General features: G+C 44.1%; 1 protein-coding gene across 1 annotated transcript in view; it reads left to right on the top strand.

The window, feature by feature from the left end:
- LOC126175657 (ABC transporter G family member 23-like) overlaps nt 1-27,615 on the top strand; it is a 396,587-nt gene that overhangs the window by 229,899 nt on the left and 139,073 nt on the right. Inside the window, exon 4 of the mRNA XM_049922565.1 lies at nt 16,872-17,031. Coding sequence (XP_049778522.1) covers nt 16,872-17,031 — 160 coding nt within the window. The remainder of the gene's footprint in view (nt 1-16,871; nt 17,032-27,615) is intronic.

Here is a 27,615-nt window from a genome sequence, read left to right as displayed (position 1 = left end):
GTCGGCACTAGTACAGTGTATATCCACTTTTCGCAGCAATGCAGGCTGCTATTCTCCCATGGAGACGATCGTAGAGATGCTGGATGTAGTCCTGCGGAACGGCTTGCCATGCCATTTCCACCTGGCGCCTCAGTTGGACCAGCGTTCGTGCTGGACGTGCAGACCGCGTGAGACGACGCTTCATCCAGTCCCAAACATGCTCAATGGGGGACAGATCCGGAGATCTTGCTGGCCAGGGTAGTTGACTTACACCTTCTAGAGCACGTTGGGTGGCACGGGATACATGCGGACGTGCATTGTCCTGTTGGAACAGCAAGTTCCCTTGCCGGTCTAGGAATGGTAGAACGATGGGTTCGATGACGGTTTGGATGTACCGTGCACTATTCAGTATCCCTTCGACCATGATGCCGGGTGTTGGCCCTGTGTGCCTCGGTCGTATGCAGTCCTGATTGTGGCGCTCACCTGCACGGCGCCAAACACGCATACGACCATCATTGGCACCAAGGCAGAAGCGACTCTCATCGCTGAAGACGACACGTCTCCATTCGTCCCTCCATTCACGCCTGTCGCGACACCACTGGAGGCGGGCTGCACGATGTTGGGGCGTGAGCGGAAGACGGCCTAACGGTGTGCGGGACCGTAGCCCAGCTTCATGGAGACGGTTGCGAATGGTCCTCGCCGATACCCCAGGAGCAACAGTGTCCCTAATTTGCTGGGAAGTGGCGGTGCGGTCCCCTACGGCACTGCGTAGGATCCTACGGTCTTGGCGTGCATCCGTGCGTCGCTGCGGTCCGGTCCCAGGTCGACGGGCACGTGCACCTTCCGCCGACCACTGGCGACAACATCGATGTACTGTGGAGACCTCACGCCCCACGTGTTGAGCAATTCGGCGGTACGTCCACCCGGCCTCCCGCATGCCCACTATACGCCCTCGCTCAAAGTCCGTCAACTGCACATACGGTTCACGTCCACGCTGTCGCGGCATGCTACCAGTGTTAAAGACTGCGATGGAGCTCCGTATGCCACGGCAAACTGGCTGACACTGACGGCGGCGGTGCACAAATGCTGCGCAGCTAGCGCCATTCGACAGCCAACACCGCGGTTGCTGGTGTGTCCGCTGTGCCGTGCGTGTGATCATTGCTTGTACAGCCCTCTCGCAGTGTCCGGAGCAAGTATGGTGGGTCTGACACACCGGTGTCAATGTGTTCTTTTTTCCATTTCCAGGAGTGTAGATTCGATGAAATGATCATTGTCAAGCATAACCCGGCATAAACAGCTGGAAAGTTATAAGAGTAATCTGCTCTTTTAAGCCCATCATAGCAGTAAAAAAGTTTTTATAATAATAACTGTATACAATAGCTTTCATGAAGAAGCGAAGTTCACAACATACATGATACTTGAGGATAATATAACAATTCAGATCGTCCCCATTAGTTGACACAATGTCAAACACACATAAAAAGAAAAACATTAACTTTTTGTCCTTATAGTTCATACGAAAACTAAGAAGAGATTGTTTTTCCATTGCCTTTATATTTTCGACGAAACATCAAATCAAGTCAGACTCACAGTTCGAAATATGTACAACGTTTTTATTCTCTTTTCATTCAAACTTGCATTAACCTTGAAGAAAAATATCATCGTAACGCCTGAAGAAAAACAAAGGTAACTTTTTTGTCTTTAGCAGATAGCTCAATAAGGGCATTTCTGTTTTAAACGTTAGATTTCTAACAGCTCAGTGTCTTAATTGGGGTGTCTAAACCACGTACCGTTTTGGGCACCCTCTGTATTCATGGAATAATACCTGACAACTGATATAACGTACCACCCATTTCGATGTCCTTTATTTTACGTATTGACATGTTTCACAATGATTCTAACTGCGACAATTACGTACAATCATCGCAAGAAAATGGAGCAGTTTTAAAAGGAGTGAAGCGCAAAACAGTAACACAGCAGACAACGATGGTTACGTGACAAGGCACTGTCAGCTGGGTCGCGCTGGCTGCAATCAAAAGCAGATGACTGCCGGCTGAATCCTTGCACCTTCTAACTATCCTACCGATTTCACGTCAGTGTGTAAGGATTAGTATCTCGATGTGGATGATGCACACAAGAAGACAAGTGTGCCCTGGTAGCCAAGAACTTAATTAGTAACACTGGGAGTACAACTAAAATCTTGTTCCGAGGCGATGCGTTATGAAGGTCACTATGACAAAGTACACAAACGTTGGTAGCGGCGATGAGCTGAGAAAGTGGGCCATCGGAAGCAGCTCTCGGTCGGCAGAGGCTGATATCCTAGCGAAAACGTGAGTAAAGCGCTGTCGGATGGATTGCGCTACAGACAGCCGTTGTGGTCTCAATCATAGACTTGAGGGCAGCCGGCGATCGGTCTGGACACCGGATCTAAACTGGATATCAAGGGCTGAGCGATGACCTATTAGTCGGCCCAAACATTATAACATCTCGAAGTGAGGGAGCGTCGGTCGATTTCTTATTGTGAAATTTAGCAAGGATAATCCGAAACACTCGATCGTCTATGCACAAGAGTCTTGAAATCACTCACAATGTGATTCCTTCCTTAGTCACAATTGTACTTGTTTACTGTAACATCACCGAGTGCTTCCGATAGCGGCCACCGGCGGTGAAGTGTAATTACATCGTGGTCGGGTAGTAAGTGCCCGAATGCGGAGGAATACATGCGCGGTATCACGCTGGTGCGTGACGGCACGGACGCGAATAGGTGCATGCGACTGCAGTGCTATTTAGCGCGACCTGCACGCAACATATCGGTGCGGCTTGCACCCCCGGACGCTGTGGCGGATGCAGGTTGCTTGGTCGTAAACAGCTCAGTGAGTCTTCTGTTGATAAACAACTTACAGGAGCAGTGCCTGGCCGGCGAAGCAGATGGGCGCGTTTGGTAGCCGAATATGCAGGGGCCCATCGCGTCATATATGAGTCGATAAGTAAGTCGCAAACCCCAGAATACCGCATATCGTTTTAAATCTTGCACCTATACTTATTTAGAATGGCAATGACTAATGATCTGCAGTCACACCAAGATGGCATGTGCGCTATATGAGTATGTGTACCCGATTAGAACAACGCGATTTTCGTGAGCCAAGGCACTGCCCACATAGTACATCAATACCGAAATTTGTCCCGTATATGGTTAGAACTTTTCGAGTATTTCATGGAATTTTTTTTCAACAGGATACAGGGATTCAGCAAAGGGCAAAGAATTCAAAAACAAGGAGCCTCCTGGCCGTCCTGTTTATCCAGTGACGGCACATTGTTTCACCGTCTAGGGGTATTTCGCTACCCGCAGGACACATCGGTCTTGTGGGCTGCAGCAATTTAAGGAACCAAATAAGCTGGTTATATCCCGAGAGGTCACTTGCTAGATGTGAACGCTGCCGCAAGAATTCTGTGCTGCAGGCTTTTAACATTTTGTCGAGCGATGAAATAAGTGTTTTCAGTTTACAAGGGCAGTATACTGAAAAGCAAAATAAATTTCAGGCTGGTACACACGGCTCTGATGTCTCTATCCCAGTTTGCCACTTATTTATTGACTCCCCCTCGTACTGTAGGACAGATTGCCCATTAACGCATTTTTTACCATTGTTATGTATATACAACATGAAGTTTTCAGTAATTTCTTTTCTTCACTAAATGTTAGATTAATTGTGAAATGTAAAAAACGTAGAAAGAGAACTTGTGAATGCCTCGTAATTCACTGATGAGGAATTTTGTGTAATAAGTTCATTTTGAATTCATTTTATGAAGTTAAACATCGTGTTGTGTGTACGCAACACTGGGAAGAAGTTGATCAAGTAGGATTCAGAAATTACTCTTAAATTAAGAGGACTGTTCGCAAGTTAATGGAGGACTGTATCAAACCAATCTGCTCTCCCGAACCTGTGTATTGCAGTACATAGGGAACGTCATTGTTATTTCGAAAAAAGCAAGTGGTCTTGTTCGTTCGTCTAAGAAAATATGCTTACCTCCAGGAGAAGCATTAGCTCCCTCTTTGTTTAACTTCAGTATAAATATCGCTCTGAAGGGTGCCCCATTGTAGAGTCTTAGCATAATGATTAGGTGCCCAGATATGTGAGTGGCTGAAATATTGCTTAAGTAATAGAATGTTGATGAGAGACAAGGGTAACGTCAGGAATCCCCCAGGGAAGTATGATAGGATAGGACCGCTCTTGTCCTCTAAAAACATAAATGATTCGACAGGTAGGGTGAGCAGCAGTCTGCGACTATTTGCTGATGTTGCTGTGGTCTACCAGGGTGGGTTGGCGGGGGGGGGGGGGGGGAGGAGAGGGAGTATCGTCAAGTTTGACTGTAGGAGCATACAGGACGATTTAGACAGAATCCCTATTTGGTATGCTGAACGGCAGCTTGCTCTAAATATAGAAAAATGTAAGGGGACCAACATGAGTAGGGAAAATAAACCCTTAATGTGCGATTACAACATTAATACGAGGGTTGGAACTTAAATAGTGGCAACTATTTATTCACAAACGATTCAAAAGAGCTACATGTTTGCATCTGTTACTGTCCTTCAAAGTAGTCACCAGCGTTGTGTAGAACTCGTTGCCAGCAATGTGGAAGGCGTAGTATACCGTTAGCAGAGCCTGTTCTGTTGATGGTGCGGATGGAGCGGTCTAAAGTTAATGGTGATTCTTGTATACAATTGTGATGCTGTTATCCTAACACATTACGTTCCTCCACTCACGTCAGTGCACAATATTACTGTTCGTTTTTGGAGCATCATCTGCGACCAGCTTTGCGAAAGAAGCGGCGACACTTTCTGCACAACCCACCCATCATTTTGCACGACAATGCGCGGGCGCATTCAGCGCAAGCTGTGGTTACTCTGTTCGGTCGATGGGACTGGGAAGTACTGTACCATCCACCATACTACCCGGACTTCAGTCCTTGTGACATCGCTGGCAACGGGTTCTACACGACGCTGGTGATTACTTTTAAGGACAGTAACAGGTGCAAACCTGTAACTCTTCTGTATCGGTTGTGAATAAATAGTTGCCATTATTTAAGTTCCCACCCTTGTAGTGTGCTGCCTGACACAGTCACGTCGATTAAATATCTAGGTGTAACGTTGCAAAGTGATATGACACGGAACGAGCACGCAAGGGCGGCAGTAGGGAAGGGGAATGGTCGACTTGGGTTCATTGGGTGAATTTTAGGAAAGTGTAGTTCATCTGTAAAGGATACCGTGTATAGAAAAAATGGTCAAATGTGTGTGAAATCGTATGGGACTTAATTGCTAAGGTCATAAGTCCCTACGCTTACACACTACTTAACCTAAATTATCCTAAGGACAAACACACACACACCCATGCCCGAGGCAGGACTCGAACCTCCAACGGGATCAGCCGCACAGTCCACGACTGCAGTGCCTTAGGCCGCTCGGCTAATCCCACGCGGCGTGTATAGAATACTAGTTCTTGAGTACTGTTCGTGTGTTTGGGTTCCCCACCAGGGGAGGCGAGCTGCTAGATTTGTTACTGGTGGGTTCGATCATGGCGCCAGTTTTGCCGATATTCTTCGTGAACTCAAATAGGAATCCCTTGAGGGAAGACGACGATCTTTTCGCAAAACACTGTCGAAAAAAGATAGTGAACCGACATGTGAAGCTGACTGCAGAACGATACTCTTGCCGCCAACGTTCGTTTCGCATAAGGACCACCAAGATAAAATGAGACAAATAAGGGCTTGTACAGAGGCAAATAGACTGTAGTTTTGCTTTCGGAATGAAGACAGACACTGAAGCAATTCAGGGGCGGGCTGCTAGATCTGTTACCGGTAGGTTAGATCATCGCGCACATGTCACTGATATGCTTCGTGAACTCAAATGGGAGTCCCTCGAGGGAAGATGATGTTCTTTTCCCGAAACACTATTGCGAAAATATAGAGCTAACTGCATATAATGAGTCTGCTGTAGTCTCCATGCATTTCACACTAAGACCACGAGAAAAAGAGAAATTAGGGCCCGAACGGAGACATATAGATAGTAGTTTTTCCCTCATTATATTCGCGAGTGGAAGAGCAGAGGAAATTAGCACTGATATAAGGTACCCTCCGCCATGTACCTTTCTGTGGTTAGGGAATATGTGTGTAGATGTAGTGGGATCCAAAGTTTCATCCATGCTGATTATCATATGTACTATTGCGGATGAGAAGAAGTTTCAGACAACAGAGGAAAATTTGCTTCTCCACAATCTGATAGGAACCAGTTCAAGCTGAACCCACTGAAAAAACACTCACGCTTTTTCCATCTGAGGGATAGAGAGAGACAAAGAAGAGTCTAAACCTCTCCTGGGACGGGAATCACTGAACACAGCGCAACGCTAAAGTACCTAAGAGCGACATTACATCGCACCTTGTCTTTCAACAGCACGGTCTGAACGTCAAGCCGATCAAAACTTTCTTTGTACAATTCTACAGCTGAATAACTCTACACGGTATGATACAGATCTCACCACATCAAGGCAGTGCTATAAGTGAGGTACTCAGCACCAACACAGACTGTCTTCAGTCCATTCTTCTACAGACATTCTACTGACTTGCTGGCATTGTACCTCCTGCCATTCGACGAGAAATAATAACGAGAAATGACCAACCAATAATTGAAGTTCATTGTATAGATACCAGCAAGTACCTTCACGATTGAAGTCGAATCTTGAAGACAACTGAGACATACTAACATCTGGAAATATGGGTGATGCACGACAAATGATTCCCTCGTGGACACACTGAATACTGGACAACATATAACTCGCTCAACTGAATCCTTTTTGATATCATAAGGGGGCGCGGAGTATGCGTAATGTGAATGTGAGGATGTGCAGATGTCAATCGATTCCTTACAGTTTCACTTACTGCCTGTATGGTCTACCGCGGAAGACGTAACAGAAACTATTATTACTGCCCGTGAGGTTACCAAATTCTCTCCTGCACTGATCTAAGATTTTCAGTATTTATATTTTGCTCTTCGTTAAGATTTGATATTAGAATAGTATGTTGTTTGAGAGTGACACGACGAATAATTAAATATAAAGGACGTAGTTCTGAAGTTCGTAACTCATAAGCGTTTCGACGTCATATTAATTTTGTATCAGTTCTCTCCTGCCTTCTGCAAACTTTGCCATTTCATCTGCCTGCGTCGACTGCATTCCAATTTCCTCACCAACATACAACTTATCAGGCAGCACACTACTGCAAGTTAGATATTCTGACAATGAACACGGAGAAACTAAGCGCATGTCACTTCCTCTATACTTTGCCCCCTCCCCACTTTGTATGGATCTCCTTCTGGAAAGCCACTGACCTCCCCAGTTTCTTCTGCTCCCAAAGTAGCAGTAGTGATATGCGTAACATGTCAGTGACCTGCACGACTTTCTCCCCCAGTGTACTTCCTTTCGTAGCGTTTGCATGTCTTTGGCTGTCGCGCCCACCGATCGAACGGATCTGCGTCACTGGCGGGACGACACGTCCCCGAATAATTCAGAAACAGTTGTCCGCGATGCAGCTGTTCTCTGCTTCCTGGTTTCAACGAAGAGGATTACAGTTTTGCGTAACTTGGTCGTCGCTGTCTAGGCAGTAATTACCCACACGGAAGTCAACGAACTGCTACACCGAACGGTAAAAGGAGAGGCGTGACGTCCAGGCTCACACCATAACTGTAGAGAGTACTGACTTCCAAATACACACTTCAGCTCTTACGAACATTGTGCGTGTGTGCGCTTGCGCTTATATATTCGCTATCTCGATGTTAAAACTAAAGACAAAGTAGAGCGTACAGAGATAAATTTTAGAAGAACCGCGCTTGAAATATCCTGATATAACGATGGTAACTGCTTTCAGTTCCCTTTAACTGGTTTCTATTGCTGTGCCTATTCAACTGTCACTGTTACATGACACGCGAGGCAATAACGACCCTAAGACTTATCTTAGAACACAGGCTGAAGAAAGACAAACCTACATTCATAGCATTTGTTGACTTAGAGAAAGATTTTGCCAATGTTGAGTGCAATACTCTCTTTGAAATTCTGAAGGTAGTATGGGCAGAAATTCAGGCAGTGAAAGGCTATTTTCAACTGTACAGAAAGCAGACGGTAATAGTTATATTCGAGAGGCAAAAAAGGAAAAAAAGACTGGGAAGGGAGGAGGCAAGTTGTAGCCTATCCTCGACGTTTCCAGAGTAAGATTTTCACTCTGCAGCTATGAATGCGCTGATATGAAACTTCCTGGGGGCTTAAAACTGTGTGCCGGACCGAGATCCGAACTCGGGACCTTTGCCTTTCGAGGGCAAGTGCTCTACTATCTGAGCTACCCAAGCACGACTCACGACCCGTCCTCACAGTTTCAATTCGGCCAGTACCTCGTCTCCTACCAAACTTCACAGAAGCTCTTCTGCGAACCTATCCTGGAAGAAAGGATATAGCGGAGACCTGGCTTAGCCACAGCCTGGGGATGTTTCCAGAATGAAATTTTCACTCTGCACCGGAGTGTGCGCTGATATGAAACTTCCTGGCAGATTAAAACTGTGTGCTGAACCAAGACTCGAACTCGGGACCTTTGCCTTTCGCTGGAAAGTGCTCTACCAGGTTTGCAGAAGAGCTTCTGTGAAGTTTGGAAGGTAGGAGACGAAGTACTGGCAGAACTGAAGCTGTGAGGACGGGTCGTGAGTCGTGCTTGTGTAGCTCAGATGGTAGTATCCTCGATGTTATTCAATCTGTACACTAAGCAAGCAGTAAAGGAAACCAAAGAAAAATTTAAAAAAGAAATCAAAGTTCGGGGAGACAATATAAAAACTTTGAGATTCTCTGACATGATAAGGACTTGGAAGTGCAGTTGAACGGAATGGACAGTGTATTGAAAGATGTATATAAAATGAACATCGACAAAAGAAAAACAGGGATAATAGAATGTAGTCGAATTAAATCAGTTGAAGCTGAGGGAACTAGATTAGAAAACTATACACTTAAAGCAGTAGAAGAGTTTTAATATTTGGGCCGTAAAATAACGGATGATGGCCGAAGTAGAGACGATATAAAATGTAGACTCGCAATGGTAAGTAAAGTGTTTCTGAAGAAGATAAATTTGTTAACATCGAATATAAATTTAAGTGTCAGAAAGTATTTGTATATAGTGTAGCGATGTATGGAAGTGAAACACGGACGATAAACGTTTAGACAAAAAGAGAATAGAAGTTTTTTTTAATGATGCAACAGAAGAATGGTGAAGATTAGATAGGTAGATCACATAACTAATGAGGAGGTACTGAATATAATTGGTGACAAACGAAATTTATGGCACAACTTGACTAGAGGAAAAGATATGTTGCTAGGACAGGACACACTCTGAGACATCAAAGAATCACCAATTTAATAGTGGAGGGAAGTGTGACGGGTAAACATCATTAACGGAGACCAAGAGATGACTACACTAAGCAAATTGAGAAGGATGTGAGTTGCGGTAGTTATTCGGAGATGAAGAGGGTCGCACAGGACAGAGTAGCGTGGAGAGCTGCATCAAACTAGTCTTCGGTCTGAAGACCACAACAATAACATGAAAAGTTAATACTACTGTAGACCAGCTATGCGTCCTATTCCACAGGGGCCTACAAACAAGCAAACGTCTACTTGTTTCACCGAGGTTGCGGACAGAAAACACAAATACCACACACACAAAATGAATACAAGTAAGATATTCACACAAGTAGATAAATTGTTAAATAATATTTTAAGTGTTGATGTGATGATAAACATCTTTGGGAATGTGGGTAACAGTAGAATTACCACCTGTCGAGGTACAAAAATCGGGACAATTGCTTGAAAAAGGGGGCGGGGGGGGGGGGGGGGGGGTTATGGACCATCGAGTGTTGGAAAACAAATAATGTGTTATTTTATTATTACTATTATTACATAAATATATTTATTTATTATTTTTTCCATGAATATTTTTTGTTACTAAGACTTGCTTTCAACCATGTGGCGTCATTTTTGTAGGTACTAACAAACTCCAAACCTGTTATGTCCACATTAAGTGAAATTAACGACTCTGCTCTTATTAAGTCCACAGAGCAAGGTTACGGATATTTGTCCATTTCATGGTCATTAAAGAAAAAACGCGTTCTACATATGCATTTGGGGGCGGTATGCTCAAAGCGTGAGATACAATATCAAATAATTTATGATCTTTTGCGGTTTTAAATATTTGTACCCATTTTCTATCTACACTTTGATTCTGGTCGCTGTGAGTCAATATTTTCTGTAGTCTTCAAATAGTTCATCGGCTGAAAATCTGAAAATCCTTCATCTGACTTGAATCCTAAGACAGAAGTAGCATCACCACGTTCTATAAACGTCAACTCACCTGTGAGTGAAACTGGTTCCAGCTTTTTAATGGGTTTGATTCATTAAAATCAAAGTGGCTCTGGAGATAAGCAAGTGCATTTTGATTAAATAATTTAAAATCTAAAACAGATGCTTCATAAGCTTTCTGATCAGCGCGGTTTCGTGCAAGGTGTAAATGCGCCCCAAAAAACTTTTCATCAGTTCTTGTCTGTAGTTCTGCCACATTCTCTAAAATTCTGTATAATTGGGTCGAAGCGGATGTGTCCTGCAACGCCAAGTTTTGGAAACATTGTGCATACATTGGCACAAAAATCTAAGTATAAAGACGGCTTACTCAATATAAGCGATTCCACATCGCTTTCATCGTCTGGATAACAATGTCTTAATGGATTTAGGACATTCATTACCAATCGTATGAAATAGGAAATTATTGCTTGGTAAACTTTCAGAATCTTTTGTATAGCTGTATCCAAAGAAAGTAACCTTGTACTCACATGTTTGTTTGGCTCCGTCCGTTCCAATTGCACAAAGGCTACAAACTTCTTCTAATGTTCCCTTCATAAGGCGGAAAACGAGAAAATACTGAAAATTTTGAAAACCACAGATTCTACATCGAGTTCCAACTGGTTCTTAGCGTGTTTGAATGTGTAATTCAAAACATGAGCCAGGCATCCAACTTTAAATGTATTTGGATTTTTAGCCATCAGCAGGGTATATGCAGATTTATTTCTTCCAAAATTGGTGTTTGTATTGTCTGCACTGAATGCCGAGACACATGCGATATCAAGATCAAACTTTGAATTCGTGCTACAGTAGCATGGCTTATAACATCAGCCATTTCGAATGGACCCTCAAAAAAATCCAATAATTTTGTTTGACATCCGGCTTCATGGGAAAAATATTGAATACAAATGAGATAGAACATGTAACGCGTCAGCCTCAGTTGCAAATAGAAACCAAACTTTACCCATGTTTCAGCCAAAATAATTTGGGCTTCTTCAGAAGCTACTAAACTATTGCAAGCCAAAGTTTGGCCATAGCAGGTATAAAACTGTATCAGCGTAGTAACTATTCATAATCTACATTACTTGGCTGAAAAGAAACAACCCAAGTAATGTAGATTATGACTAGTTACTACGGTGCTACAGCTTTTTAAATAAAAATTACATACAATCCTTGTACTTAAATGGTCATTTATAGCACATGTGTAATTTTAATCTGCTGGGCTACTGCGAGAGAATTATAAAATAGATAAATATAAAGCTGACAAGCATCGATGTGACACGTTTTATATTCGGGTTATTTTCTTTGACAAATGCCATTTGACTGCACAAATGTGTTTTTAGATGCTCCCCACGTCGGATGACTGCTGCGATATCTTTGGTGCCGATGCTTCGTTGTCTCGCCATAAATCGTATGGAGCGGATCCAGAACCTAATAATACTGCGACGTCTGCTCCGAAGAGTCACACTGTCGAATTGCACACACAGAAAAAGAAACCAACTTTGAGTGCTCCGCCGTAAAACGTGTCAAGACATACCAGACCGATGATATGGAACTCACAAGGAAACTCACAAGCGCGAGGGCGCAAAAGGACTGTTTACGGCATTCGACGCCCCCTAAATTGTCTACCATGCAACCACAACATTGGGTGATAAATGGAGGTATCCATTGGTGAGCACAGCATGAGGCTACGGAGCGTAGTTGAACTTCTTAGCCGAAGAGTAGTAATAAAATTACTACAGTACTAGTGGTACTCATACAAAGCAGAGCAATGGCTACGATAAACGAAGCAAACAACAGTTGCTGAAGTTGACTTCCGTCAGAAAGGAACCCAAGGAAATTCGCAGAGTGAGAAAGAAGTGGCAGATAAAATATTAGCATCACGGGTCAGTGGAATGCGTGACGTTATATACGAGGGCTGTTCAGAAAGTAAGCTCCGATTGATCGCGAAATGGAAACGACTATGATAATCCGATAAAGCTTTGCACAGATATGTTGGGCAGTGTCTCTAGTATGACCCTAGATAGCATCACGTCACTCCTTTCATTTCTGAGCTCACAGTGATCGCGTAAAGTTGTCTAGAGAATAGTGTCTCCCGCCAAGTACGAGGACCTGGTGAGAAATTTCGCCCGAAGCTATACAGCCAACATTACATAACTGTCGTGCAGTTTCTTCTACAAGGCAATATTCTCAGCCGCATTCTGAAGGGGCAATGAAGATGCTCCTGCATCGTTTTCAATTGGAAATGTTTGACTACCCACAATACAGCCCGTATTTGACTCACCCTGCGTTTCATTTCTGCTCACATGAACCGCTGGCTATGAATACAACATTTTGGCACAGAAAACGAGCTGTAGCCCAGCGTAGAGAATTGGCGGAAACACTGGCGGCTGTCTTTTATGATGAGGGTATTGGAAAGTTGGTACAACGCTACGACAAATGTCTTAGTCAGAACGGCAACTACGTAGAGAAGTAGCTGGATGGTGTAGCTAACTGTTAAAAATAAAACATTTCTAATTTTCACTGTGGTTCCCATTTCGCGATCAATCGGAGCTTACTTTCTGAACAGCCCTCGTACGATCGACTGTGCGGACAATGTATACGAGGAGTAAAATGATGACCATGCGTGCTTTACAAGTGCAATTGATTTTGAAACAGGTATCGAGCCATGTAGTTCATCATCCTGGTCGTACAGGATGTGTCTAGTGAAAATAGTAAAGACCAATCGTTGTCCAAGGAGCAGTTACTAAATAAAACTACGTATATGGAAGATCAGCATCAGGAGCATAGTAAAAAATAACTTATGAACAGATTTCGAATAAGTCCGCAGAAATATTACCTTGTAGTGCATAATAAAAGCTACGGATAATCAAGGGAGGACAAGGTGCACTCGTTACAAAAACAGGTATTTGCACATTTCAAGAATGTTCGATGCAATTTACAGAATGTACATGATAGCGGCTTACTACGTTATGCACAACAAATTGCGCGCGACATAGACTACAGCGATTTCAAGGGAAGCAGCTTATGGCTGCATAACTTCGAACAGTTCTACAGAATTGGAAGTCTAAGATAACGAAATTTCAAACAAAGCGTCAACTTGATGGTGCAGAACAAACTGAAGAATCGGACAGAAAATTTTCAGATGAGATAAACAAACTTATCCCATCATTCAGTAAGGATTTTGTTTTCAAGCCAGACCAATCTGGATTTGAAGAAGGCGTGTATGTGATAGGAACTCTGTAAATCAGAGGTACCAAGAGAGGTGTATCAAGATCAACTAATATCAGTGCTTTAACGCAATCGTATACAATTATGCCGAGTGTTAATCTGGGCTATAAATTGGTTGGAAAGTTATTTATTGTGCTGCGAGAAGTTGGAGGTGCTCTGTCCCCTACGATTCTTTCTCGTCTACGGCGGTAGGAAATATTTACTTTACAGCGTGCAAGAGTGGAAAAATCGACGTAAGGGAACTACAACTATGGTATGAGCACTGCTTTTGGCCAATAGCTGGTCAAAATAACTTTCTTTTGCTTAATTCCTGGCCTGTGTATAAAAAGCATACTCTTTTAGACCAAACTATTTCTCCTGAATATTCACAAACGCTTGTGTAAAGTCTGTGGAGTATCTGCTGTCGACAGACGTACACTTAGTCGCTGGACACGGAGGATGAGGTCGTCAGAAAGCGGTTCGTCGGAGCTCGACGATTTGCAGCGGTCGGGGAGACCATCCACAGCTGCCACACCTGAGATGTTGCAGTGAGCTGATGTTGTCCTTTGCAACGACAGACACATTACAACTCGGCAGTTGGCGCTGCATCTGTCAATCAGCGAAGGAAGTGTGTATGCAATTATCCGCATTCTCCGATATTCAAAAGTGTGTGCAAGATGGGTCCCGCGGTATCTAACGGTGGATCACAAATCGCACAGAAAAAACGTTTGTCTTGATTTGTTGCAACGTTGTTAAGCTGAGGGGGAGGCATTCTTGTCCTGGATTGTGATAGGTGATGAAGCTTGGGTTCACAATTTTGAGCCCAAAACAAAACGACAGTCGATGGAATGGCGCCATTCCCACTCCCCACAGAAGAAAAAATTCAAAGCAACTGCTTCCGCCGGTACAGTTATGATGTTTTGCTGCAACTCAATAATGCTCGGGCCTACACAAGCCTGAGGAATATTGAACGCACCGCAAAACAGGGTCGGGACAGTGCTACCCCACCCTACAGCCCTGACCTAGCTCCGTCGGATTTACACTTTTCTGGGCCATTAAGGGATTCCATTCGTGGAAGACGTTTTAAGGACTGTTGTAACCGCGACCGCGACGGTATGTGTGATACTGCAATTCGTACCACCTGGAACCACTGGTCAAATTCAGCTTTGGATGTTTGTTTTCTCCGTGTCTATGAATCATATTGTACTGTCTGCCGATACGCCTTAAAGAGTAGCCAGTTTCACGATAAGCTCCTCGACAGACTGTTTCGCATTCGGCTGCATTACGTCACATATCATCAGGTTGCATCACCCCGTTATTCCAATACGATCTGTCTGCATTCTTTAAGAGTGGATGCCTAGCTGAACGTCCTGCGCAGTTTCTAACTCCCAAAAAGTTCGCCTTCGACCTCGCTGGTGCGAACCTTTGTGATCACTGTGGCGCGCTATTTTTCATTCGGTGTTCATGGTGCATCTTAATGTTTTTGTTTTGAAAATTTATTGAATGTCGACGATGTCCACTTTGTGAAGTGTAATACATAAATCCCTCCCGGACACTCATTTCCTGACGCTTTCCTGATGCACATGGTGTGTCACAACCAGCTAATATTTTTCATGTCATAATTGTTAACACAACACTTTCAAATGAGCCTTACTAAAGATTGATCTTGTGACCTCGCACCCAAGGAGTTCCTTGTCAGCACAGCCTTAGACAGCTGACTGAGACATTCCTTATTATGCAGCTCGCCCATTTATTCGTACTTCTCATAGTCAAACAATATTTGACGCTCTGCCCGTCGATATAATACCAACCATGACTGCATCTAACGGTGCAATACAGTGTAGTATACCAACGACGGTAATTCATCCTATTTGTCTCGGCAGCATAACAGAGATCAGAGATTATTTTAGAATCTAAATTTCAGTGATATATCTACACTACTGGCCATTAAAATTGTTACACTAAGAGATAATGCAGAAGATAAACGGGTATTCATTGGACAAATGTATTATACTAGAACTGACATGTGATTACATTTTCACGCAATTTGGATGCATAGATCCTGACAAATCAGTACCCAGAACAACCACCTCTTGCCGTAATAACGGCCTTGATACGCCTGGGCATTGAGTCAGACAGACCTTGGATGGCGTGTACAGGTACAGCTGCCCATGCAGCTTCAACATGATACCACAGTTCATCAAGAGTAGTGACTGGCGTATTGTGACGAGCCAGTTGCTCGGCAATCATTGACCAGACGTTTTCAATTGTTGAGAGATCTGGAGAATGTGCTGGCCAGCGCAGCAGTCGAACATTTTCTGTGTCGAGAAAGGCCCGTACAGCACCTGCAACATGCGGTCGTGCATTATCCTGCTGAAATATAGGGTTTCGCAGGGATCGAATGAAGGGTAGAGCCACGGGTCGTAACACATCTGAAATGTAACGTCCACTGTTCAAAGTGCCGTCAATGCGAACAAGAAGTGATAGAGACGTGTAACCAATGGCACCCCATACCATCACGCCGGGTGATACGCCAGTATGGCGATGACAAATACACGCTTCCAATGTGCGTTCACTGCATTTCTCCTCCTTACAAGAGGCATCACAACAACGTTTCACCAGCAAATGCCGGTCAACTGCTGTTTGTGTATGGGAAATAGGTTGGAAACTTTCCTCATGTCAGCTCGTTGTAGGTGTCGCCACCGGCGCCAACCTTGTGTGAATGCTCTGAAATGCTAATCATTTGCATATCACAGCATCTTCTTCCTGTCGGTTAAATTTCGCGTCTGTAGCACGTCATCTTCGTTGTATGGCAATTTTAATGGTCAGTAGTGTATTTGTCTCGGCAACATAACAGAGATCAGAGATTATTTTCGAATCTAAATTTCGCTCATATATCTAATTCTGTATATTCCGGAATGGCCTGTGGTCTAGCTGAATGATTCCAGTTTACCACCGACTGTATTTGGCACGTTCTGGGTATCTAGTAGTTTCAAAATACATTTTGTCGTCTTCTACGACGAATCTTTCCCAATCTCTTCTCTCTTCCAAATATTGTCTTCCTTCTCCCTCTTAGCCCTTTTGAGATCTTCTCCTCTTCCGAATTCGCCTTCGTCTCTAAATTATTGATTATTACAAGCTACAGAATAAATGTACCGGGAATACAAATGTGACTTATCTCTCAGTGCCACTGAGAGGTTGATACGTGACTTTAGTACTGCTCTACCGTGAAGTAAAGGTGTGTGTGCTCTACGCGCCCGTGTGTTGCAGCTACGGCCTGCTGGGCGCCAGCGGCTGCGGCAAGACGACGCTGCTGAGCTGCATCGTGGGCCGGCGGACCTTCAACTCCGGCGTGCTGCGGGTCCTCGGTTCAACGCCCGGGAGCGCCGGCAGCGGCGTGCCGGGTCCGCGTGTCGGATACATGCCACAGGTACGCTGCAAGTAACCCCATCAACTATGGTGCTTGTTGGTCCTCTTACACTACGAATTTTATAAATGACAACGTGGTTCCACAACTGTCAGAATTTGTAACTTTTGTTTGTATTACTGCAGATTCGGCTATTTAGCCATTTTCCAGCACTTGAACTGGAGCAAGTTCGGTCAGCACATAGGTTTGTATGAATTCACAGAGTGAAAAATAAAGTATTTTTGAAAAACCATGACTGCTAACCAATAAATGCATAAATACGAGGCGTGTTTTTTTCAAGTAAGTACCGTTTTCAAATTAAAAAAAGACGTGCTAAGATATCTCAATAATTTTATTTTTACATGAAAGCCTGTATCTTAATCTACTTTTCTACATAATTTCCGTCAATATTGAGGCACTTGTCATAACGTTGTACCAGTTTTTGAATACCCTCCTCGTAGAAGTCTGCCGCCTGACTTGTGAACCACTGCATCACCACTGTTTTGACTTTGTCATCGTCTTGAAGACGCTGACCGCCCAGGTGTTTCTTCAAGTGCACGAACAGATGGTAGTCACTGGGCGCAAGATCGGGGCTGTACGGAGGATGATCTAGAGTGTCCCATCGAAAAGATGTGATGGGATCTTTCGTCTGATTCGCCACATGCGGACGGGCATTGTCTTGCAGCAAAACGATGTCCTTACTCAACTTCCATGGACTGTTGCTTTGCTTCTGGTGTGACGTAGGCCACCCATGTTTCACCACCCGTTGTGGTACCGCTCAAGGAAAGTCAATGCACTGTCTAAACGTTTGGTTTTGTGCACATCCGTCAACTTTTTCGGTACCCAACGTGCGCACAATTTTCGGTAATTCAAGTGCTCGGTCACAATGTCATAAAAAACACTACAAGAAATATTAGAAATGTCATCCCGCAAGGAGGAAATAGTAAAGCGTCTATTTTCTCTCACCTTATTGTCCATTTCCTGCATCTAACTTTCATTAAAGACCGGAGGAGGCCCACTCCGCTGTTCATCTTGCACATTTGTGCTGCCATCTTTAAATGCTCTCACCCACTTTCTTACCATTCTATCACTCATAATGTTTTCTCCGTAAACTGCACAGATCTCACGATGAATATCGATCGCTTTTAGGTCTTTAGCACTAAGAAATCTTATATTAGCCCATACTTCACAGTCAGTGGGACTCAAGATCATCGGAGGCATCTTAAACACTCAGTACACAACGTAAACAAGGAAGAATCAGACTGTAATGGCGTCAGTGCGTAGATTAAGGTACAGGCTTTCATGTAAAAATAAAATTATTGAGGTATCTTAGCACGCCTTTTTTTAATTTGAAAACGGTACTTACTTAAAAAACATGCCTCGTATGCTATTACGTCATTACCACGAATGTGAGCTGAAATAGTTTTTTGGTGATACCACGATCCCTTACGTAGTCGTTCTCAAAAATATTAGACAGTGTGTTTCAAAGTCTTTCCATCAGCCGTCTAAGGATTACTGATCACCTCATGGGGAACAACTTGTGGTTGTTTGGTTGGTTTTGGGGAGGGGACCAAGGGGAACAACTTTTGTTTGAGACAAAATGTCGCTGACGCTTCCCAGCAACATGAGCCATGAGAGTTGTGTGTTATGATTTTCCAACTTCCATCTATCATGCTTGAGATCTGTTGCTCGCGAGCAATCTTTGCGTCCACTGATCGATTATCTATGTAGTCGCTTCTGTTGACTAAGATTTCTGCAGGCTTGGCCAATGAGAATTGAAAGCACTGTTGCTGTCCGCACTCCTTGTAAGTTCAAAGAGAACAAGGCTTCCTTCGTTCTCTTCTTTTCAACTCCTGTTCTGGCTGTTTGAGATGTGCATTTCGCTCGCATATGTTACGTGTGATAATAAGCGCGGATGCTTGAAATTACAGAGAAGAAAGAAGCATGATGTACGAACTCAGCGTTGGGTTTGCATATGTAAGGTTTTGCCGAGAATTGCGTACCATATTTGTCCATGCGTCTGATCTGGAAGACAAGGTAGTATTCTCTATAATTGCTTTCCGAGCCCTATGGGAAAATGAGTCTCCTTTGAGTGCTGAAGCAGAGTGAATAACAGAGCAGAACTAGCGGTTGAGTTGATAAAACAGGTTTCTTACGTTTTGCTAGATTTACAAGTACACTGTGGGTGAAGTGTTTGACACATCGCGGCTGTGGGTATCAGGTGGCTCTTGTGTTATTATCTGCGATGTTACCTGTGTAAGTAATTCGTGGATTTTTAATTATCTTTCGTTATTTCAAAGTCTTTTCCATTTATTTACATGTTGTTCCTTCAGAAAATTAAAAACGAAAGTATATTTTTATAGAATTTGTGTTTGAAAGACATGAGACTAGATGCATTTTTTATCGTACAGTAACGACAAGTAATCATGATTTTGTAGCCAACAGCACAACCGTTATTTTCACGAGAATTATTTGGAGTATTCTAGTATATTTATTACAGGTTTCACAATGTATGTTTACGTAAAAAAAATTCGAGTCCGCAGCGGCGGTGCCACGCTCCAAGTAATTTGTGTAGAAAATGTGTGCTCTGAGATTCGCTGTGAAAGGATGCTCTGGATTATAAGGAAGAGCCGAACGTGCCTCTTACACTCACTTTCCCTGTTAGGTGTAATATAAAGAATGTTTAGAAGACCACGTGTTAGCTTTTCTGGTAAGGAATTTTTGCATTTTTAAGCAATGAGTGATTTGCAATGCGCTATTAACCGTTCCAATAAGTCTGCCTGTGTCAAGATTATTCCTGAAGTCAGATTATGTTGTAAAAACTTCATTTATGGGTCATCAGACTTGGAGAAAAAGGAATTTTCCATCGGGACAGGAGTCCGAGGGATTTTCAGGCCCATTCACTTTATTTTACCAGTCACAGACATGTCACAAGCGTCCTTTTGTATTGGTTATGTTGCTGAGTTGAAGGCCTCGTTTGACGACTTGACTGGAGTTTAGGAAACGCAAAGGCACCAGAGAGACAGTTCTTCGTGCTTGATAGTGAAAGCAAGTCTGAAGAAAAATAAAGATAAGCTCACAAGAATTGTCGATCTAGAAAATGATTACGACAATGTAAACTGGTGTAAAATGTTCGAATTTTTGAGAAAAATTGGAGCAGGCTGCAGGAAAAGATGGGTGATGAACAATATGTACAAGAACCACGTGGGAACAGTAGGATTCGAAGACGAAAAGGTGAAAGACAGGGATGCAGCCTTTCGCTCCTATTGTGCAATCTATACATCGGAGAAGCAATGATAGAAATAAAAGAAAGATCCAAAGGTGGAATTAAAATTTAAGGTGAAAGGATGTCAATGATAAGATTCGCAGGTGCTGTTGCTGCCCTCAGTGAAAGTGAAGAAGAATTACAGTATCTACTGACTAGAATGGTCTAATGAGTACTGAATGTTGACTGAGAGTAAACTGACGAAAGGCGAAAGTAATGAGAAGTAGCAGAAATCAGAATAGCGAGAAACTTAAAATTAGGATTGGTGGTCACGAAGTAGATGATGTTAAGGAATTCTGCTACCTAGACAGTAAAATAACCCATGACAGATGGAGTAATGAGGACATAAGAAGCAGACTAGCATTGGCTAAAAGGGTATTCCTGGCCAAGAGAAGTCTACTTGTATCAAACATAGGCCTTAATTTGAGGAAGAAATTTGAGAAGGTACGTTTGGAGCACAGCATTGTATGGTAGGGAATAAGGGGCAGCAGCGAAACGAAGCGTTTGACATGTAGCGCTACAGAAGAAATCAGGTGGACTGTTAAGGTAAGGAAAGAGAAGGTTGACCAAAGAATCGGCTTAGGAAGAAATATGTGGAAAACATTGACAAGGGGAAGAGATAGGATAATAGGACATGTTTTAATGGATCATGGAACAGATTCCATGATACTAGAGGGACTGCGAGGGTACAAACTGTAGACAAAGGCGGAGATTTAAGAACATCCGGTAAATTATTGAGGACTTAGGTTGCAGATGCTACAATGAAGTGAAGAGACTGACGCAGGAGAGGATTTTGTGCCTGGAGCATCATACCAGTTGTAAGGCTAATGACTCAAAAATAATCAAATAAAAAAAATATCCTGAGGGGCGGCAGGACGTAGACACTGTGCGGCGTGCATATGTCTACGTGTTACCAATAACCCTGTCTTCTACCCCGTATGAAACGGCGTAGGCGCATCAAGATTGGTTCAAATGGCTCTGAGCACTATGGGACTCAACTGCTGTGGTCATAAGTCCCCTAGAACTTAGAACTACTTAAACCTAACTAAGCTAAGGATATCACACACATCCATGCCCGAGGCAGTATTCGAACCTGCGACCGTAGCGGTCGTGCGGTTCCAGACTGTAGCGCCTTTAACCGCTCGGCCACTCCGGCCGGCCTGCATCAAGATTCTTGATTCACTTGTATAATATATTTCTCCGCTTACAGAAAGTAATTCTTAATGTTTTATTGTTGAAACTCTATCAGTTAACTGGGGTGGGCAGTATGCAGCACACGTGGATAGTAGATGCCGCACACGTGGATAGTAGACTTTGCTAGTTCGGTGAAATGTCGTCCCAGGGCCGGAAAATACTAGACGCCTATCATCGCTGGGAAGCGTCAGCGAACATATTGTCTCCAACATAAGTTGTTCCCCATGACGTGATCCATCACCCCTAAACGTTTGAAAAAAAAGACTTTGAAACACTCTGCATTTGTTCTTTTGTATTCCACGCTGTGTAATACGCAGAAGCCTACACTGATGAGCGAAAACGTTATGACCATTACCCACCGCGAGATTCAGTGCTGCCTGGTTGCATTGTGAGCATGTGATGAGGTATGGAAAGGATATAAGAAGAGCAGAGACTGGCCGCAAATGGGGAAATCCTCTGACAGAAGCGACGATTTTAAAACTATTTTGGTCACACTTATATATGTAATTACAGTTGGTTCATTGCACAAGGTACAAAAAACATTTACCTTTGGGGAATCATGCTCAAATTCAATGCATTCGTGTGGATGCTTACTTGTTGGTGGCTTCTTACTTTACTTGGTTCTAAACATTTGTTGAACAGCTGTAGCTGTCACACATATATATGTAATTACAGTTGGTTCATTGCAATACAGTAAAATCTCATCATTTAAAAAATAAATATAGATATCCGCGACTCGTGGTCTTGCGGTAGCGTTCTTGCTTCCCGCGCACGGGGTCCCCGTTTCGATTACCGGCGGGGTCACGGAGTTTTTTCTGCCTCGAGATGACTGGGTGTTGTGTGTCTTTCATCATCATTTCATCCTCATTCACTCGCAAGTCGCCGTAGTGCCGTTAAAGAACCGAAACGCCCCGCGAGAGGTCTCCCGGCCACCAATGCCATACGCTCATTTTTTTAAATATAGATATTATGATTTTGTTTCTGTATAGTATCATGAATATGTGTGCTGTATCTAAGCATCTGAAGACTGTTAATTGTACCACCGAAAGTCGTCGTGGCCGGCCGGAGTGGCCGAGCGGTTCTAGACGCTTCAGTCTGGAATCGCGCGACCGCTACGGTCGCAGGTTCGAATCCTGCCTCGCGCATGGATGTGTGTGATGTCCTTAGGTTAGTTAGGTTTAAGTTGTACTAGGTTCTAGGGGACTGATGACCTCAGATCCATTTTTTGAAACTCGTCGTAAATACATACAGCTTAACGTATTGTTATTGCACACAATATCTCAACAGTCTGTTATAGTCTGTATATAAACTAAAGAATGAACAGACTCTGTCTACGCTACTGTCACAAGGAGCATCTGCAGGCTATTTCACAAGATTATACCGACCTTTTCGCACCTCGCCTTTTAAATCAGTGACAACCCATTGCGAAGTCCCACACCCGGCCAGTATTTATTTTCCACTAATTGCATTAACGGAATTCACAGATAAGTAAGTAAAGAAAGAAATACCCGCGAACCGAATCCACTCAAATCATCAACGCTGCATGCGGAGCCAGACGGGAAATGGATTCCTGGCCAATTGTAGAGCTTTTTTGGGATAGGCCACTTCCCCCCACCACAAGCGCTTCTCACTGCTTACTTTACAAACAAGTTATACTGACAGGTGCGAAGTGAACTTGGAGAACTTCACGAGTTACCCAGTTATGAAAGTGGGATGATGACTGGTGCAAGACACATGAGTGGCTGCGTATCGGGGATTACACAATTACGAGGTCACCAGTACCTACAGTGGCTCTTCGATATCACAATGTTTTTACACGCATACACTGTCGCACAGGATGACCAACAGTCTTTGACGAGCAGACATCACGTCACCTTCGCAGAACCATATGAGATGATCGACGGTCTACTCTAAGTAAGATCGCCTCCGATTAGAATGTGTGGCGTCAGAAACCCATTCCTGCGAGCACTGTACGGAAACAAATTCAACACATAGGCTTCATCAGCCGACGATCGACTCGTGTCGCTGTGCCTTCATAACATTTGGCCACCGTGTGGATGACAGAATCATCCGCGAACAGCCTCACAGTGGTCTTCCGTGTTGTATGGCCGTGATCCAGAGATACGCTGGACGTTCTTAGAGGTGCTTCTGGTTCCACTAACAGTCGGGAAAACAGCTAAACAAGGAGCCCCTCTGAGTATTATCTTGATCAGAGTATAATAAATGTTAGAAAATAAGTGGAACATTTCTGACGGAGCTTCGTGGGAAACGCCCATGGGTGTGTACAGCCAGACACCACAAGGGCTACGCAAATCCGACTATTTGTAAACAATAACGCCTTCGGAAGCGGCTGACTCTCCGGTATCTCTTTACGGCTTGCCAAGGGTACACCATGTGGGTAACACTTGTCAGCCCTTCAAATGAGTCGAGGGTCGAAGTCAAACTTATGACAGCTCGGTTTTCGACTATTAGATGGAAATTAAGAAGGTCGTGTGTAGATCGAATGCTCCAGAAAGTTAACTGCTGTGTTCGGATGCAGGCTGAGTTGGCATCCATTCGCTCCCAACTTCAGGCAGTGTTGGCTTCGGTCACACAGCTTGAGGCTGTTGCCAATGGGCATCACCGTGGGGGTCCGGATGGGGGTTTGTCGGGGACGGCCAGCTCGTCTCACGCATCCCCCGATCGGACTACGATTGTGGCTGCCCGGGATACTGCCCACACTGAGGCTGATCCCTCATCTGTGGTAGAGTGGGAGGTCGTCTCGAGGTGTGGCAGGGGGCGAAAGACATTCCGGAGGGCTGAACGAAAGGCCTCTCCAGTTTGTCTGACGAACCGGTTTCAGGCTCTGTCTCAGGCTGATACTGATCTTCGGCCAGACATGGCTGCTTGTCCTGTTCCAGAAGTTGCCCCACTGTCTGCAAGATCCGGGCGGTCGCAGAGGGTGGGCTTATTGGTAGTAGGGAGCTCCAACGTCAGGCGCGTAATGGGGCCCCTTAGGGATATGACAGCAAGAGAGGGGAAGAAAACCAATGTGCACTCCGTGTGCATACCGGGGGGAGTCATTCCAGATGTGGAAAGGGTCCTTCCAGATGCCATGAAGGGTACAGGGTGCACCCATCTCAAGGTGGTTGCTCATGTCGGCACCAATGATGTGTGTCGCTATGGATCGGAGGAAATCCTCTCTGGCTTCCGGCGGCTATCTGATTTGGTGAAGACTGCCAGTCTCGCTAGCGGGATGAAAGCAGAGCTCACCATCTGCAGCATCGTCGACAGGACTGACTGCGGACCTTTGGTACAGAGCCGAGTGGAGGGTCTAAATCAGAGGCTGAGACGGTTCTGCGACCGTGTGGGCTGCAGATTCCTCGACTTGCGCCATAGGGTGGTGGGGTTTCGGGTTCCGCTGGATAGGAGTCCACTACACGCAGCAAGCGGCTACACGGGTAGCAGGGGTTGTGTGGCGTGGACTGGGCGGTTTTTTAGGTTAGATGGCCTCGGACAAGTACAGAAAGGGCAGCAGCCTCAAAGGGTGCGGGGCAAAGTCAGGACATGCGGGGGCCAAACAGCGATCGGTATTGTAACTGTAAACTATCGAAGCTGCATTGGTAAAGTACCGGAACTTCAAGCGCTGATAGAAAGCACCGAAGCTGAAATCGTTATAGGTACAGAAAGCTGGTTGAAGCCACAGATAAATTCTGCCGAAATTTTTACAAAGGCACAGACGGTGTTTAGAATGGATAGATTGCGTGCAACCGGTGGTGGCGTGTTTGTCGCTGTTAGTAGTAGTTTATCCTGTAGTGAAGTAGAAGTGAATAGTTCCTGTGAATTATTATGGGTGGAGGTTACACTCAACAACCGAGCTAGGTTAATAGTCGGCTCCTTTTACCGACCTCCCGACTCAGCAGCATTAGTGGCAGAACAACTGAGAGAAAATTTGGAATACATTTCACATAAATTTTCTCAGAATGTTATAGTCTTAGGTGGAGATTTCAATTTACCAGATATAGACTGGGACACTCAGATGACTTAGGACGGGTGGTAGGGACAGAGCATCGAGTGACATTATACTGAGTGCACTATCCGAAAATTACCTCGAGCAATTAAACAGAGAACCGACTCGTGGAGATAACATCTTGGACCTACTGATAACAAACAGACCCGAACTTTTCGACTCTGTAAGTGCAGAACAGGGAATCAGTAATCATAAGGCCGTTGCAGCATCCCTGAATATGGAAGTTAATAGGAATATAAAAAAAGGGAGGAAGGTTTATCTGTTTAACAAGAGTAATAGAAGGCAGATTTCAGACTACTAGACAGATCAAAACGAAAATTTCTGTTCCGACACTGGCAATGTTGAGTGTTTATGGAAAAAGTTCAAGGAAATCGTAAAATGCGTTTTAGACAGGTACGTGCCGAGTAAAACTGTGAGGGACGGGAAAAACCCACCGTGGTTCAACAACAAAGTTAGGAAACTACTGCGAAAGCAAAGAGAGCTTCACTCCAAGTGTAAACCTAGCCAAAGCCTCTCAGAAGCTAAACGATGTCAAAGTTAGCGTAAGGAGGGCTATGCGTGAAGCGTTCAGTGAATTTGAAAGTAAAATTCCATGTACCGACTTGACAGAGAATCCTAGGAAGTTCTGGTCTTACGTCAAATCAGTAAGTGGCTCGAAACAACATATCCAGACACTCCGGGATGATGATGGCATTGAAATAGAGGATGACACGCGTAAAGCTGAAATACTAAACACCTTTTTCCAAAGCTGTTTCACAGAGGAAGACCGTACTGCAGTTCCTTCTCTAAATCCACGCACGACCGAAAAAATGGCTAACATCGAAATAAGTGTCCAAGGAATAGAAAAGCAACTGGAATCACTCAACAGAGGAAAGTCCACTGGACCTGACAGGGATACCAATTCGATTCTACACAGAGTACGCGAAAGAACTTGCCCCCCTTCTAACAGCCGTGTATCGCAAGTCTCTAGAGGAACGGAAGGTTCCAAATGTTTGGAAAAGAGCACAGGTAGTCCCAGTCTTCAAGAAGAGTCGTCGAGCAGATGCGCAAAACTGTATACCTATATCTCTGACATCGTTCTCTTGTAGAATTTAAGAACATGTTTTTTGCTCGCATATCATGTCGTTTTTGGAAACCCAAAATCTACTCTGTAGGAATCAACATGGATTCCGGAAACAGCGATCATATGAGACCCAACTCGCTTCATTTGTTCATGAGACCCAGAAAATATTAGATACAGGCACTCCAAGGTAGATGCTATTTTCCTTGACTTCCGGAAGGCGTTCGATACAGTTCCGCACTGTCGCCTGATAAACAAAGTAAGAGCCTACGGAATATCAGACCAGCTGTGTGGCTGGATTGAAGAGTTTTTAGCAAACAGATCACAGCAGGTTGTTATCAATGGAGAGACGTCTACAGACGTTAAAGTAACCTCTGGCGTGCCACAGGGGAGTGTTATGGGACCATTGTTTTTCACAATATGTATAAATGACCTAGTAGATAGTGTCGGAAGTTCCATGTGGCTTTTCGCGGATGATGCTGTAGTATACAGAGAAGTTGCAGCATTAGAAAAGTGTAGCGAAATGCAAGAAGATCTGCAGCGGATAGACACTTGGTGCAGGGAGTGGCAACTGACCCTTAATATAGACAAATGTAATGTATTGCGAATACATAGAAAGAAGGATCCTTTATTGTATGATTACATGATAGCGGAACAAACACTGGTAGCATTACTTCTGTAAAATATCTGGGAGTATGCGTGCGGAACGATTTGAAGTGGAATGATCATATAAAATTAATTGTTGGTAAAGCGGGTGCCAGGTTGAGATTCATTGGGAGAGTCCTTAGAAAATGTAGTCCATCAACAAAGGAGGTGGCTTACAAAACACTCGTTCGACCTATATTTGAGTATTGCTCATCAGTGTGGGATCCGTACCAGATCGGGTTGACGGAGGAGATAGAGAAGATCCAAAGAAGAGCGGCGCGTTTCGTCACAGGGTTATTTGGTAAGCGTGATAGCGTTACGGAGATGTTTAGCAAACTGAAGTGGCAGACTCTGCAAGAGAGGCGCTCTGCATCGCGGTGTAGCTTGCTCGCCAGGTTTCGAGAGGGTGCGTTTCTGGATGAGGTATCGAATATA

This window comes from Schistocerca cancellata, chromosome 3 (genome assembly GCF_023864275.1).
Source record: "Schistocerca cancellata isolate TAMUIC-IGC-003103 chromosome 3, iqSchCanc2.1, whole genome shotgun sequence".
Lineage (NCBI taxonomy): Eukaryota > Metazoa > Arthropoda > Insecta > Orthoptera > Acrididae > Schistocerca > Schistocerca cancellata.
This window is presented reverse-complemented; position numbering and strand designations above follow the sequence as displayed.